The 15,145-nt window shown below is 38.0% G+C and overlaps 1 protein-coding gene across 5 annotated transcripts in view; it reads left to right on the top strand.

Annotated features, from left to right (window-relative positions):
• Nucleotides 1-15,145, top strand: part of CTNNBIP1 (catenin beta interacting protein 1) — a 39,572-nt gene that overhangs the window by 10,478 nt on the left and 13,949 nt on the right. For 4 of the 5 annotated variants that reach the window (XM_068916109.1, XM_068916111.1, XM_068916114.1 and 1 more), the window contains exons 2-4: nucleotides 8,359-8,448; nucleotides 12,470-12,591; nucleotides 13,086-13,176. In XM_068916109.1, coding sequence (XP_068772210.1) covers nucleotides 8,359-8,448; nucleotides 12,470-12,591; nucleotides 13,086-13,176 — 303 coding nt within the window. Of the gene's footprint in view, nucleotides 1-197; nucleotides 449-8,358; nucleotides 8,449-12,469; nucleotides 12,592-13,085; nucleotides 13,177-15,145 lie in introns of those variants that run through there. The other variant, XM_068916110.1, reaches the window with a different exon arrangement.

Genomic DNA, 15,145 nt, shown 5'->3' with positions numbered 1-15,145 from the left:
TTGAAAATCTGAATACAAATCTCGTATTATTGAGATGATTTGATTGGAAACATACCCAAATACTGAACTGTTTCTCCATTAGTGCTGCCTGGTAATTCTAAAAACATGATTGTTCATGCGTGTTTCTATTTCCTGCTCCGTTTCAAGCTGGCTGAGAATTACCGAGGAAGACTGAGAAGAACCTACACCTTGGGCATTCGCACATACCTGCGTCAATGCTGACATTGTGCTTTTTTGCATAGACGTAATGGGCTTGATTTAGTTCATTGTGAAGACTGAGCCAATTTCTTGATCCTGCAGTGAGCTCGTTCTTTATCAGTGTTTATACTCTATAAGTGTAGTTTGTTTACGTCCCATGAACAAAGTTTTTTTTGTAGCCTGCTGAGTTTGGCTTCTGCAATAAAAATGGCAAGTCTTCAGGAAAACACAGCCTGAATGCTCATGATCTGTAAGTCTTCAGAGGTAAGCGCTGCGGGTCCAGCATTACCGCTTCTTGCAGAGCTGCTTTAAAAATGTGACTTTGATCATAAGTCTGAGTCTATAAGGAGATGATGTGACCACAGTTGTTGGTCTAGATCTTCCTTATGCGCGTGTGTTTTGCCCTTGGGTCAGTTTCTGAAATGAATGCAGAATAGACAAGTGCTGAAGGAGACTGTCATTGATGTCAGTGATTAATAACCAAAAATATGATACTTCCTAGGCAGAGGTGCTATGTGGATATATATTTGGGCAATATATATACAATAGCATGCCTATCATATAAAACGGTACAGATACATTGAAAATAATTTTTTGTTTCTTGTAAAGTATTGATAAAATGTATAATTAGTTATCATTTGTGGTGCTTATTTTTTTCCACTAGTTTATAGTTTCCGGTTAAAATCAACCTGTGAAGTCCCAAGTTTGATATGTTTGCATGCTGGAAACTTGATTTTCCATTTCGGAAAAACTAGACTATTTACAGAGAGATCCACAGAAAGCACTGCTGTGCAGTTTTGTTTTGATCATGGATGTGTAACTCATTTTTACAGCTGAAATTGTTTTGTGTGGGATGTTTTGTGTTAAAATCATTGGCTATCTATCATTACTGTCTTATTCACGGTTTAGAACATTCGTAGCTTTGTTATAAATAAGGGATGAGGTGCATGAGCCTCTGGGGAATATGCTAGGTGTTAGGACAAGAGCAGCACTCTTCATTTCAGCTGTTGAAGATCATCTTGACTAAAGTCAAGTATTACAACGTTTCTTTAGAGTTATTTCTTTGGCTTTGAATAAAATTTGTCTATAAACTGCTGCAGCGAAGTTTTTATCACTTTTTAAAGAATCTTTGACAAATTCCTCTCAAGTTTGAATACCTTTGTGAAATAAAAATCTTTTTAAGGTTTTGCTCCCGTTGCATTTAATTTCAGAGGTTTCAAGTTGGCTGACGTGAACTGCTTAAAGACATATGCTGTGTTCTCTCTTTTTAATTGCATGAGGCATGAGAGATACTTTCTGTTTGAGAGGTTGCTGCTATGAAATGGCCAAAAAAAATTTTATGCTTATGTGTGTCTGAAGGTCTGAAGGCAAGGATTAATTTTATAAAGATGATGATTATAAAGGTAGGGTGTTTTTTTTTTTTTTTTTTTTTTTTTTTTTTTACAGTTATCTTGAACATAAATGTTAGGACTGTTTTCTTAAACTGGAGAGCTTTTTCAAATGTGCTTCGTTATTGCTTTTGAAGTTCTTTCAGAAGCTCTGAAAAGTGATACAGTTCTGTTTAAAAAAAAAAAAAAAAAAAGAGGGAGGAAGGAGGCTGCTTATTTTTATAAATTTTCATGCCTAAATGACAGTGGTTAGGGCTGTTCCCCCTCCTCCTTAAGAGGGAGGATGGGAGGACTGTATCATCTTGTCTGAAATCTAAATCGAGCACTCTAGAGATGTGAACCTTTGATTGGAGGGGTGAGCTGACTGAAATTTGACTGGGATCCAGATCATAGAATCAGCTGGAAGATAACGCTAGATGTAGAAAATGGGACAGAAAATGTGCATTAAATACTTCAGCTCTTACTGTTCACCTATAAATAGGTAGCTGTTATGGATTCTTCCTTGTTGCATCCCTCTGGAGATGGGAAATAACGCAGCCTCCAGCTGGTTGTGGCTGAAGGTCATGAGTCAGATTGAATTAGAGGAAAATTTGTAGCAGGATTTTGCTGTCTCTGGTTCCTGACTTCAGGTTTCAGGCTCCAGCTTGGAAGGTTTTTAGGGCTCAAGCTGTTCTCTGTAAAATGTCATTGAAAATGAACAAGGCTTAAAGGTGCAGCATCCCCTTGCACTTACAAGTTTCCCAGTATGACCATTTTTAACCACTGAAGTACTCAATAGTATAACTGTGGAGGCTAATAGCTTAACCTTGGATAATGATATCATAGAGTTAAAAGGACCTCTTCATGCTGGCTGTTAACTCAATTTGTGTAGTACAAATGAAACCTGCAGCAGTTGGTTTTATTCACTGTAACCCCTTATCTGGGCTTATTATAATGCTATCTCTTTAATCGAGGTTTTTAGCTGCCTTGAACAGAACCAGCCGGAATCAAGAAAAAAATATTTTTGTAGCTGAACTAACTCCTATTGGATTTCTCTTAACTATAACTGGAAATGATACAGTGTATTTAAGGGGTAGTCTGCTGTAACCTACATTTTAAAGAGCTTGCCAGATGTCTGCTGTAAGTACACTAAATTATTAAGACAGAATCTGTAAAATATTACTCTTTTACTTATACTGTGAGTTTACTGCCTTTCTTTTGCTCAGTTTAGGCCTTGCGAATTGTTCAGTTTCACTTTGATTTTTCCCATACCGGTAAAATGTGAATTTCAGCATTACAGAAGGCTAGTGTTGGGGGAGATGCGTAATTGGAAGGAACAAAGGCTCGCATTGGTTTTTTGTTGCATTAAATAAGCATATCTTTAAAATGAAATGAGGTACTTAAGTAGTTTACCTCATGGACAATTTATAAATGTATCATTTCAAAAATCTTTTTGTTGGAATGTGAAATGTTTTTTTAGTGAGGGGAAAAAAAAAAAAACCTAAGGGACTGGGGCAGCGGGGGGGGTGGGGAATAAATTGAAGTTCTTTGCTAGGAACCCTTCTGTAGCGTTGCCCCGCGAGAAAGCCCTTACAGCTTTTGAATTTGTAAGAGTGACAGTGTAGGTGGAAGTGAGCGAACTTTAATTATGAATCTATAATTTTCATCTGCTGTATGTTGGAATCTCCTACTGAAAGCATTCAGTCAAAACAGTTATTGCCGGTGAGCTTGAGTTTCCTGAGGAGCTATTTTCATCTGTTCATAAAATAAAGCTGTTAAACTGAGTTTGTGTCCAGATTTCTTCTGCCTGCATTTTTGAAAACAGGGTAGCTGATGTCCTAAATCTAGTTAGGAAAGAAAGGCAGCTGATAGAAAAGGTAATGTTTTTCATTACATACTGTCCTCTTGCGTCCAGGGTCAGTAACTAAAGGGAAGCCCAGGATGGGCCCTTAGTTTGCTTTTGGGAATAGGGTTGGGGTTTTTTTTTTTGGATCTTTTAATGATAAACTTTTCAGGACAGTTAACTTAGTGTGGAAAGGTGGAGAAGTATCTTTTACACTAGCAGAGAAGTTAAAATTACTTAATACCAGTCTGCCTTGGCAATGTTGCTTGTGAAGTAGCCTAACTTTTTTTTTTTTTTTCAGGCATACTTATGTCTTCTGGTTCCAAATTCTATCCAGTTCACTCTCATCCCAGTATTACTGCCTTGCTATAAAGTAGCAATTAGCTTCAGTCTCTCACATTTTGCATGAAGAAGGTGATATTTACGCTTCCTTTTGCAAAGGAGGCAGGACTCGTACTCTTCCCCCTGCCAGATTGGTTTGGTAGGCAGGCAAACGGAGAACAGGGATGTCAGGCATGCTTGACTCTACCCAGTGTACATGTTGGGCCTTGCAAAGCCTCGCAGAGCATTCCTGTGATCCTCACCCTGCCCTGCTTCGGGCAGAATGAGGAATGAAGTGCTGGAGAGCAGGACAGCTTTTCCAGTTGTTTACTGACCAACCTTGTTTACTGCTTGGGAAAGGCTGATGAGAACATTTTCAAACCCAAATGCGTTACTTTGGCAAAGCTGCGCTGGCAGCCTTGGCTGAAACATGCAGATCTTTCTCGTTTGTTATTCTATCTTCTGAATCATATTAAAAATAAATGAGAACTAAGTTTCATTCCCTGTGTGCGCCAAACAAGGGAAAAAATAGGTGCCCCGATTATGTCCATTTTGCAGTATGTGTTGCATGCAGCAGGACAAACTTGCACGGTTCAGTGAAAGATTTAATTATTTCAGACTTAGACTACAGCTTTTTAAATGCACGCATTTTTGTCTTTTTCATGACAGAGGGATTGATTAATGGTGTTGTAGTATAGAAACATTTTTAGCTGCAAGATAGATGGATATTGGCAACCAAAACTTTCTTGTTCACTTCCAAATCTGTTTCAGCCTTACCTGGAGAGACCAGTTCCAGATTTGATAGCACAGTGCATTCTGTATGGTTTCATCGGCTTCTGGCATCTCTTCCTTTAATGCTAATTAGCCTGGAATATGATTACCACAGATTCAGCACAGACCTCAGTATTTCTTTGCTTAGGCCAATAAATATCCATGAACGTGTAACTTGGGTTCTGAATAGCTTTGGATCCTGCATACCTGAGTGTGAAAGGTACTCTATTCCCCAAAAGTTTAAGCTGAAATTTGTATTAGCTTAGTTGAATCTTTTCTTATTTAACTGGGAGGGAGGAAAGGCTAACTACCTCTGTTTATGTCTAGGTTCAGATTCTTCTAGATTCATATCCCATGCACGCGCTTGAATGAACAGCCTTCCGGTTAAGTTCTGTTAATGCTGCGGGAATTCCCTCAGCCCAGTGCATGACAGTTCTTGGTTTGCCATCTCCCTGTCTTGTCTTTTTGTGCTGAAAATGGAGATTGACATGTTAGCTTTCAGGGAGTGTTTCACATATGCAGTGTAATATATCTGACAAGAATAGGAAGTCTTCTGTGTTTTTACCTATAAACATTAAGATTCAATAGTGCTTTTGATAAAGGTTTGTTTATGATTTATAGGTTATGCGATATTGCTTTTTCGGTTTTCTCTTTGATGCTGATCAGCTGCCATTCAGCTGCGAGGATCCGGCATTTGGCATGTTGCATCCTGGTGTCAATTCACAGTTTCCTTATACTGTCTTGATTCAGTGACATGTATTTAAAAAATATGTTTCTTTTCAGTTACTGTGTTTTTATGTTTTAGCTTAAAACTCCATTTGGCCCAACTCCGTTTGGAGAAGTATCACAGTCTAACTGACAGAACCTAAGACTAAGACTTTGACCTCTTTCTAGCCCCCTTGTGGATTTCCCCTCTGAACTTGCAAACATTGCTTCGCTGCTTTTAAGTTTTTCTATATTTAAAAAAAAAAAAAACTCACTTTTGGAAGCAGCCTCAGACCTATGTGTAAAAGCATTGTAAGGCGGTAGAATTATTTTTAAGAGAGAAGGGTAAGGATGGATTGAAACTGGAGTCTTAGAAAGGCGTTTTCATTCTGCCACCTCTTTATCCTGTTGAACAGCCAGGCTCTGTGTTGCAGAATCTGTTGGACACACAGAGTTTGAAGTAAAGGTCCTCGTGCAATTTTTATCTCTTCTTAAATGCTGGCTAGGAATTTAAGCCCCTGGGGGCACTAAGGATTTTGACTGTAAGTGTGAGAAATGGTTTTATTTTCTGATATCCTAGTGGCACCTTAATTGGAAAGTGTTCGGTTATTCTCCTTTGTGCTTGTGGGACAATATGGTAATAGCTGAGGTTTGGCAGAATCTCATGACCAGGAGAGAATCCGAATCTTCCTGTTCGGGGTAGATGTGCTGATTGATGTTACTAGGACAAGCATCTGTTTGTAGTACCTGCACAGTTGTGGAGAGGGCTGTGTGAGGGGGACATGATGCAGACCTACCTAAATCCTGAAGCATTAGTAAACTAAGTGAAGTAGCTGCCGCTTCTTTAGACGGAGGGGCAAAAGCTTGGAACTGAGCAAAGGCAAGAATCAATGATGTTCTGACTTGGCAGGAGAGGAAGGCGGGTACAGGTGGACAAAGCAGCAGAATTCAGAACTGGTAATCTTAACTGAGCCAAAGAATTAACGGCCCTGAAAAATGCTTCTGGGGTGGATCGTTTTGTAGCATGTGGGTCTACTGGGACATTTAAGACGGTGAGCAAAGCTCAGGCTGCTGGTGGTTCAGCTGTTCCTCAGCTGTTTTGCTGAACTCTTTCTAATATTTTGGACTCTTCCCTCCCACCCCCAAAATACCCAGTTGCAAAATATTTTCAGATCTTATTTCTTAGGGTTCATTAAAGATGTGCATGGAAGTGTCTTGGTATAGTTGAAAATATGAGAAGCGTGAGCTGATGTTTAGAACAGAGTTAGGAAGGAGGTGGTAAGAGTCTAGGTGTGACTTTAGAGGGTCTGGTGACCAGTCCAGACTTTATTTCTGTCCTTGCACTTTCAAAAATAAGTAGTGAAACCTAATTGATGTGATTTACTCCAGTTATTTTGGAGCCTTTAGCAGTGAGGATGCTTGTTATTCAGAGGATTTGCCCTGTGATTTAGCACAGAAGTTCTCAAATTACAATGTGTAAGCTTGATCCTCCTTCCATTTCAGTGGTGACAGTGGTGAGGTGAGTTCAGCTAGGGGCAGCCACATGAATCTGACACAGATAACACTTCTTTAGCATTGCTGCTGACTTTTACAGGGAGTTAGCTTTTGCTTGAAACTGGAACCATCTGTGATTTAACCCTTCTGGTTGGTCATGAACATATCTTGTATGTAGACTATGTTTCCATATGCAGCTGAATTCATCTGAATTTATAGTTTTAGGAAAACGTTTGATCTTTTTGTTTTCATTTGTGTTTGGTGGTAAATATAACATAATATAACATGAATGTATAGATTACTGTTATCTGCCATTTGGGGAGGATTGGGAATTTTAATAGTCACTGTAAACGTGCTGTTACTCTCAGGATATAAATGCGTCTCCAAAGCGGTTAGTTCCTGCATATATATATATATATATATATATATATGTATGTATGTATGTATATATGTATATATATGTGTGTGTGTGTGGTTTTGGGGGGGGGGAAGGGGAGGAGTGGTGTGGTTGTGTGGTGAGTGTTTGTACAGTGATGGAGGTGGGGACCTTTGAAGTCTATAGAAATGAGAACAGCAATTAGTTACTGTAAGTGGTCCTGTTGTCAGTGCTGTAGATAATCTTTCTTGGGATGGCATTGCATATTTAGAGGGCAAGAATAGTGGGAACTAATTAGTGGAGAAAGGTATGGTTTAAATAGGCCTTTCATAGAAGGCAGTTCCTCTCCTCTGGAGAGGTGAAGTGAGTCTTTTAAGCCCTTGGTAAAGCTCTGCTGTTTCCAGCACTTGTTAGAGCTGCTGTAGAAAGCCCGTAGGTGAAGCTAGCAGGTGTTTTGGAACCAGCCTTACTGTGCTGAATGGGACGTATGGAATAGTTGAGTAGCTCTCTGCTGCCCTTGCCTTCTTTCTCTGCTAGTAATGACATCTGCACAGGGTCGCGAACAGCCATGAAGGAAAAACAATCACTTCATTTGAGAGTTTGAACTGGTTGGCTTGCAGGCTCAGGAAAGGGATCGTGAGACTTACAAATTCTTACTAAGCCCCGATACCCAATATCACTTGTAAAATAGGTTCAGAAATATGTCTTGAGTCTTAAAAAAACAAAGCAAAACAAGAAAACCTATATAACTGTTAGCTGCTGGTGACTGAACATTGAGGTTGGTCTGAAAAGTTCTGTGCAAAGGGCTTTCTAATCCAAAATTCAAGTGCCATCTTCATAATTGCTATATTGAGATAACATATGCATAGTTGAAAACAATTTTGGTCAAAATCAGCATACTTTCCATTTCTCCCTAGTTTGAGGAGTTTTTTTCCCCTCAATTCTTTGGTAAGTTAGGCATTTTTCTTTTAATCCAGAAGAAATTACATGTAACTACTTTTATTTGCTTTTCCAGAGAGTCGAGTTTTATGCTGAAAGCTGTTTAAAGAACGCAAAGCTCGAATGCATTCCATTCTCAAGTGACTGGGAATGTCACTGGTATGGATAGGGTGCAAATGTTGTGGATGAAGAATGGCTTGGCTTTTTAAAAACTTACTCTTTCAAAATAAAAAGGGTCTGCAAACCCCAGACAAGCACTGAGGCTGTGATTCAGAACATGTTGAAGGGTCTTTCTGATTTTCAGTTTGTATATTTCTGTAATGTTTGCTCATTTGTTTTCACAGGGCAGTTTCCTCATACTTTTTTTCCAGCTCCGATCGTTAATCGGGACAGAACACTTGGATTGTCTGATCTTGTGTGGTTTGTAGAAGCAGGTACGTTGGCAGGGAAATCTCTAAAGTATTATTGGTTTGGGAAGAGAGAGTAAGGGGGACTTTCTTCACATATGCGTATATATGTGAAGAAAGTGGGTGTGGGTGGGTGTGTATATATAATATATATATATATAATGTCCATTTTTATATACACCCCCCCCCCCGAAAGGGTTGTACTGTTAGGAATACTCCTACTAAGTATTATTTGATTATATATAGCTTTCTTGAGAAGGCAGAGTGGATAATGCTTTGGTAAGATTTTCTTGTTCTTCATATGTAAAGATGTATTGTGCTGTCTTCTACTCATAGACTAGCTTTGTAAGTGGTTGTGGAAATGTACTGATGTAATTACACAATGCATACACTGGGCAGTATTTGTCATCCTAAATTGTCTCTTATAAATTAGAAACATGTAAAAGCTTTATATAACAGGAAAAGAGATAGTTTAACTTTTTTTTTTTTTTTTTAAAAAAAACACTGGGGTCCCAGTGTTGTCTTAAGATCTCTGTCTTTCTACTTTAATGTCATCTCTGCCACCACAGCTTTTCCTAAGTGAAAAAAATCCTCCAAAATAATTGTGAAGTATATGAAGATCAAAATGCTATTGCTCTGTAATCTTAATTTGGCCTCTGTACACATATATTTTGGTAGCTTTTGATTCATGTTGAGTATCTTGATACCTCTCCCTCCCCTATGTTATTACTATCTTTGTGAAGTATTCACTGAACGGGTAAACATGAGTTTATCCTTCCAGTTAAATAAGTAGTTTTGTGATTAATCTATCTTGGCTGAAGCTTGCTTTAGAAGAATCAGGTTCAGGTAGGCAGGGAGTATTCCATCGCCCCTTTTAAAGTGTGAGAAATGAATAAATGACTGAAAGACTTTTATGATGGAAAGGAATGAGTAATTTAATTATACTTATTGACAACAAATCTCCTGCAATATCTGGCGTGCAATGGGCTGTGGAAACGTGTGAGTCTCTGTAGCTGGAATGGGGTAGTTGTGGCATTTTCTTGGTGCTTGTACGTAGTGCCACCTATTGGTATATTACTTGCTCATTTTCAAACCATAGGTGTGTTACTGTGTTTCAATGACGAGATTATTTTGATTCTGGGAGGAAAACACACTAGTTTCGGAAAGAATTCTTTCTCTTCTCCGTGCAATACCTGACATGCTGGTGCAAGGACTAAAATTATGAAAAGACTTTTGTTCACCGTTATAGAGCTGTTTTCTTCTGTAAACTTGATTTTTTCCTCCAGCTTATTTGTATGGTATGAACAGCCGCCCTCTCGAAGGGATGCCCTCTTGAAATGGCTATTACTCTGTATTTCGTTACTTGCAAGCATTTGGTCGCTGTCTCTGGCCACTAACTCAGTTGACCTGTTAGTCTTTGTTCCTTTATTAATCACATTTCTTAATGGATCTTTTGGTTATTTGGAAGGAGAGGTGCAGCCATTTGTCTAAGCAAACTATTCTGAAAGCTAACCTGGTGAGATGTTATATGAGTTAAATATCAATACACCCTAAATTATTCATATCACAGGATCCAAAATCCAGGTTTGAGGGAAAGACAGTAAGAACGTGATATACTCCTAGAATCATATTTAGAAACTAACTGCTTTAAGGGTAGAATGTTTTTTTTTGTGGCATTTGGTGCTGTAACTCAGCCAAACCAGTCAATATATCCTTATGTTTCCAAACATGTTATACGTATGTGCTTTATCATCATGCTAATTTATACAACAAAATATTGTGGTTACTCCTAAAAGCGTTGCATGTTTTTCTCTGATTTCCTAATCTAGAAATTATAATTGACTTTTCTTCTGTTGCTGCAGTAGTAAATGAATTCTTTCGTAGCTTGAACTTTGCAGTCAGAGAGGCCTGTTGACTGATTGTGATATTACGAAACTCTGCTGCTGTCGGTCTCCGAGTCTGGGTTTCCTGTAGAGTGACAGACCGGTGCAGTTTGGAAATGCTAGAACAGCAGAAATTGGTATAGCCTGGCAGATGAACACAGTAGTAGAATACACATATTACCTAAATAGAATTTTCCAATGGATTTAAAAAAAATGAGGAAAAACTTGATGCCAGATAATTTTTTACAAGAGGTCTAAGAGAGCTATCTCTCTTTATATAGGAGACTGCAGAGAAAAAAGTAGGGTGATGTTTAAGGCATAAATGTAACATGTATTAGAGAGGGGCACATGCAGATGAAGAAATGAGATGGGATTATATAAGATAGTCTTGTTCTGTTGCTTGTCCTTTTTTTCCCCCCTCTAACTTGATTTCTCCGATACTAATGCTGCACCTTCCCCCTTCAAGTAACTGTATTTAAAAAAAAATGCATACAGTATTACAATATTAAGAACTAGTCACACCTTTTCAACCTTTCAGACTTATTTGGTGTCTACATAAACATTTTTTATTTTTTCTTATCTCAGAATATGCGTAACTTACCTTTTGTTGACTGTGTTATTTTGTTCATTGTCTTGCTATTGATAGTATTGCTTGCTGTCACTCAATCAATTGCGTTATGGAATATAACTCTTAGTAGCGTAATCCAATCTACTTACTTGGGAGTTGACACTACACAAAATTACGGATTGTTTTATTACCCCTTCAGAAAGCATTTTGCTGATTATATCAAAAAATACGATAACCCTGCACATTTACAGGCTGCAGGTTTTCACACACAACCATATGTATTAAAACAGTATAACACAAATCTTCCCACTGGAAACTACTTCAAGTAGGGCTGACCATATAGCTTTATCCACTGTTTACCAGTGTCTTTGTCACGTTAAGTAAACTGAGTGGTAAAGCCTATCTCTGCAGATGTTACTAAAGTTTGCGTTATTTCGGAGTCATTCAGGAGGACCAGTGTATAACTTTAAACTCTTTCCACACCCATATTACTTTCTCCTTAAAAATAATAATGATAAAGATGTTGACGGGGGGAGGAATGTTGGTATTGACTATAGGAAAACGTTAAATGGAAAACAGTGTTGCCTGAACCTGTTGTTAACTGTCTTCACTAAGATGCTCAGTGTTATCCCGTTGTTTCTACGGTTCAAGAAGTTAAATTTATAGCTTAGTATAGGACCAAACTCAGTTCTGTGAATGAAAACTAATTTGAGGACTATTCGGGAGACATTTCTCCCGGGTGCATTGTGGAAGAGTGGCTGGTGTACACCTACATCCAGGCACTCCATAGTGGGGTTTAAGTTTCTCCAATAGGCATATTAGTAAGAGGTTTGTTCCTGGGCTAGTGTATTATGTGAAGCACCATTATTTTATGAACTTGCAAATAAGACTTTTATTAGTGTTGACTGAAAAATCATCTTGGAGCATGTTTATTAATAACAGCTGAGGATTATACCTGAAGAGTTCTGCTGTGTCTTGGTAAATACCCTATTGTGGGATTTAAATAATTATGGGGTACTCGGGCAACGAAGTATAATGATGCTCTACCAGAAAGAATTTGGATAGCATAGTCTGTCCGTTCCATAATGTAGCTATTTTTGATTAAAATAAAAAAGCAGAGCTTCAACTTTTAAATGACATGAGAAAGGATGCTAAACTCTATTCCTTCCCTGCTCCTGTTCCCTTTTGTCCTCTCCAAAACAGTTGCACAGACTTTATTTTTATTTTATTTATTGATGACTGTGACTATTAAAAAATCAGAACACAAGCTCTTCTGTCAGGGTAATTCTTTCATCTAGTTGTTAGAATTCTCTTTTTCTACCTATGCAGTAATGTAGCAACAGATAATGAGCTAGTAGTGATGTGAACATCAGTCTCTCTGAATATTAGAGTTACATGCAGAAGGCCCAATTTAGCTGTTTGGAATTTTTTTTTAGGGATTTTTCTGATCAAGCATGTGATTCCTGACTCTCCCAGACTATTAAGTAGTCTGCCCATTGGTGAAAATAGGTATTTTGGAAATTAAACTCTCCTACTGTTCATGTTCCACCCTATTAACTCTTTGATTTGTGTTATTCTGATCGTGTCATATTTTCAGGAAGTCCAGGAGCTGGCAGGAGGGGAATGAACCGTGAGGGTGTCCCCGGAAAGAGTCCGGAGGAGATGTATATTCAGCAGAAAGTGAGAGTCCTACTCATGCTGAGGAAGATGGGATCAAATGTAAGATGTGTTGTGTCATAATCCATATTTTGTGGCTTTCTAGACCTGATGTTGTAGAACGGAGATAATGATTACTGAGATGCGCAGGTGATGGGCTGGTTTTATTGCTGAACTGTTTTAGCCATCATTGATTTAGCCATTATCTGCGCTCAGATAATATTTAAACAAAGATCAATTGTGTGGAGCTTGTGTTGCCTGAAACTAAATCTGAACAGCTGATAATTTTTCTATATACAGCAAAGTTGTTCATTTTTATAAGACCAGCAAAATAAAGCAAGTGTTTTATGGTGACTTTGAATCTCTCCATGAATGTATGATGTATCAGCTTGTTGCTGTAGCCTTGCTGATGTTATAATTGGGGCAAGTGACAGCTTGAACTGTTGAAGAGTAGAAATAGAGGTAGCTATGACATTTATTATTAGGAAGTGAGAAGTTATATTTTCAGTCTTTCTCCATTTTCCTTTTTGCTGACTGACTTCTCTGTACGTTTCCAGCTGACTGCTAGTGAAGAGGAGTTCTTGCGCACATATGCGGGTGTAGTGAATAGCCAACTTAGCCAGCTTCCTCAACACTCAATTGATCAGGGTGAGTACTGGGCACGGAGGAAAAAGGATGATTGTAACTGTTGGAAGCAGCTTGTACAGTTTCTCCTATACGTTTTTTTTTTTTCATTGATTGTATGCATCTCTTCAGCGATGGCGCTAGAACGAGAAAACAGGTTTTTTGGGTGACTATTCTAAAGCCTCAAAATGTTGAAGAAGAGATGTGGCACAGATGTAGGAAGTTTGAAGGTGAATCTTGAGCTATCAAATTTCAGATTGACTTTCTTCTTTGATATTTTCTTGGTCTGTTTTAGAGAGTTGTAGATGCTGAATAAAGGCTCTTATACTTCACATACAGGGTGGATTAGAGGATGTCACATTTTCACGTCTTTTTTCCAGTGGCTGTTTATCTTGGCATTGGTCTTTTATCTGTATGCAGATTTATTTGTCCTGTTTTTATTTAATGTTTGAGAATAGTCTCAGTAAATACCACATTTAGGCTCCTATATTTGCGTAATAATATGCTACCTACTTAAACCTGTCTCGAGATCTATGGCACATGCAATCCATTTCCTGCTGTCGTCTGTGGAGGAGAACTGCAGTATACTGTTCCACAGGTGATTGTATGTTAATGGATAAAGTCTGTCTTGGATATACCTAGCATTCCTTAGGATGAAGAGCATTATGTTAAACATCCTATTCTCCTTGATAATGCAAAACACTGACAGCCAAATCCTATGAATTGAATGCATATACCTAGCTTCCCACTGTATTTAATACATTACATGTCAATAAATTGTAAACCAATTGATTTTTCTTAGACATAGTTAAATTCAGGCATGCATAGGCACCTACAATTCTGTGTGTGTTTTACTGTATCCAGTAAGACAAGTCTTCTGCATCAAATCACTTCTCTGAATTTTGCTATTTATTCTTAAACTGAGCCTCTGTGCTTAGGAACAAAATTGAGATAGCCACCTAGAATTTCATGATCAAATGAGCTTAATAGATGTTGCACGTAGTAGTTGAGCAGTAGAAGTTTCCATCTGACGCTAAAATAAATACAATGTTTCCATAAAGAACTTTGAGATCTGGTACAGTAGGAGATAACTGCTGTAGCAAAAATTCCATGCTTGTTCTGGTAAATTATGAAGGATTTAATGTGCCAATTTATTTAGCTGGGTACCGTATGATTTTGATTTGTTTCTTTTTTTATATTCCGATTAAGGGGATGACGTGTTGCTTTTGTGAATCTTTCACAGAAGTCTTGGTAAACGATTGTGTGGCACTACTCTGAACCTACAAATCTGTTCTGAACATGAATATTTCTTTCTGAACATGAATATTTCTTTCTGAACATGAATATTTCTTTCTGAACATGAATATTTCTTTCTGAAGGTTTTTTTTTTTTTCTTTCATAAACCCTATTGCCAGATCACATTCATACTGTAGACTTTGGGTTTGAAGGAAAACTTAGTCTCGTATGCCAGATAGAACTGAGTTGAGCAGAAGTTTAATATAGATCTAAGTCATTTAGAAAACCATTAGAAACAGCCTGCACAAACTTGCTCTTCGATTTTAAGCCTGTGTGTTCATTCTTCACATAGCTGGGAGGGATTGATGGAGAGATATTGGTATATTTTGGCTCAGAATTCTTAAACTTTTCTGCCAATCTAAAGTAAAAATTTTCCTATTTCTCTTCAAAACCGGAGGACAATATATTCAAGCAAAAAAGGCTACCTTAGCTGTCTGATAACTACGGTGCTATCTTAAACAGTTGCTATTTTCAGCTTTGTCTCTAAAATGGTTGCATTTCTCATAATGCAAGTGCATGCTGAATTACCTGCACTTTGGCAAATAACAGATAATGAAAACACAAGTCCAGACAGAGGACATGGATATTTTATATAGCTGTTCCATTTCACATCTTAATCTGACTTTGTTGCCTAAAATGTCTGATTTTGTTATAAGTAGATTTAGGAAGCTATCTTCTCACTTCTCTGAGGGCTTTG

This window comes from Struthio camelus, chromosome 21 (genome assembly GCF_040807025.1).
Source record: "Struthio camelus isolate bStrCam1 chromosome 21, bStrCam1.hap1, whole genome shotgun sequence".
Classification (NCBI taxonomy): domain Eukaryota; kingdom Metazoa; phylum Chordata; class Aves; order Struthioniformes; family Struthionidae; genus Struthio; species Struthio camelus.
This window is presented reverse-complemented; position numbering and strand designations above follow the sequence as displayed.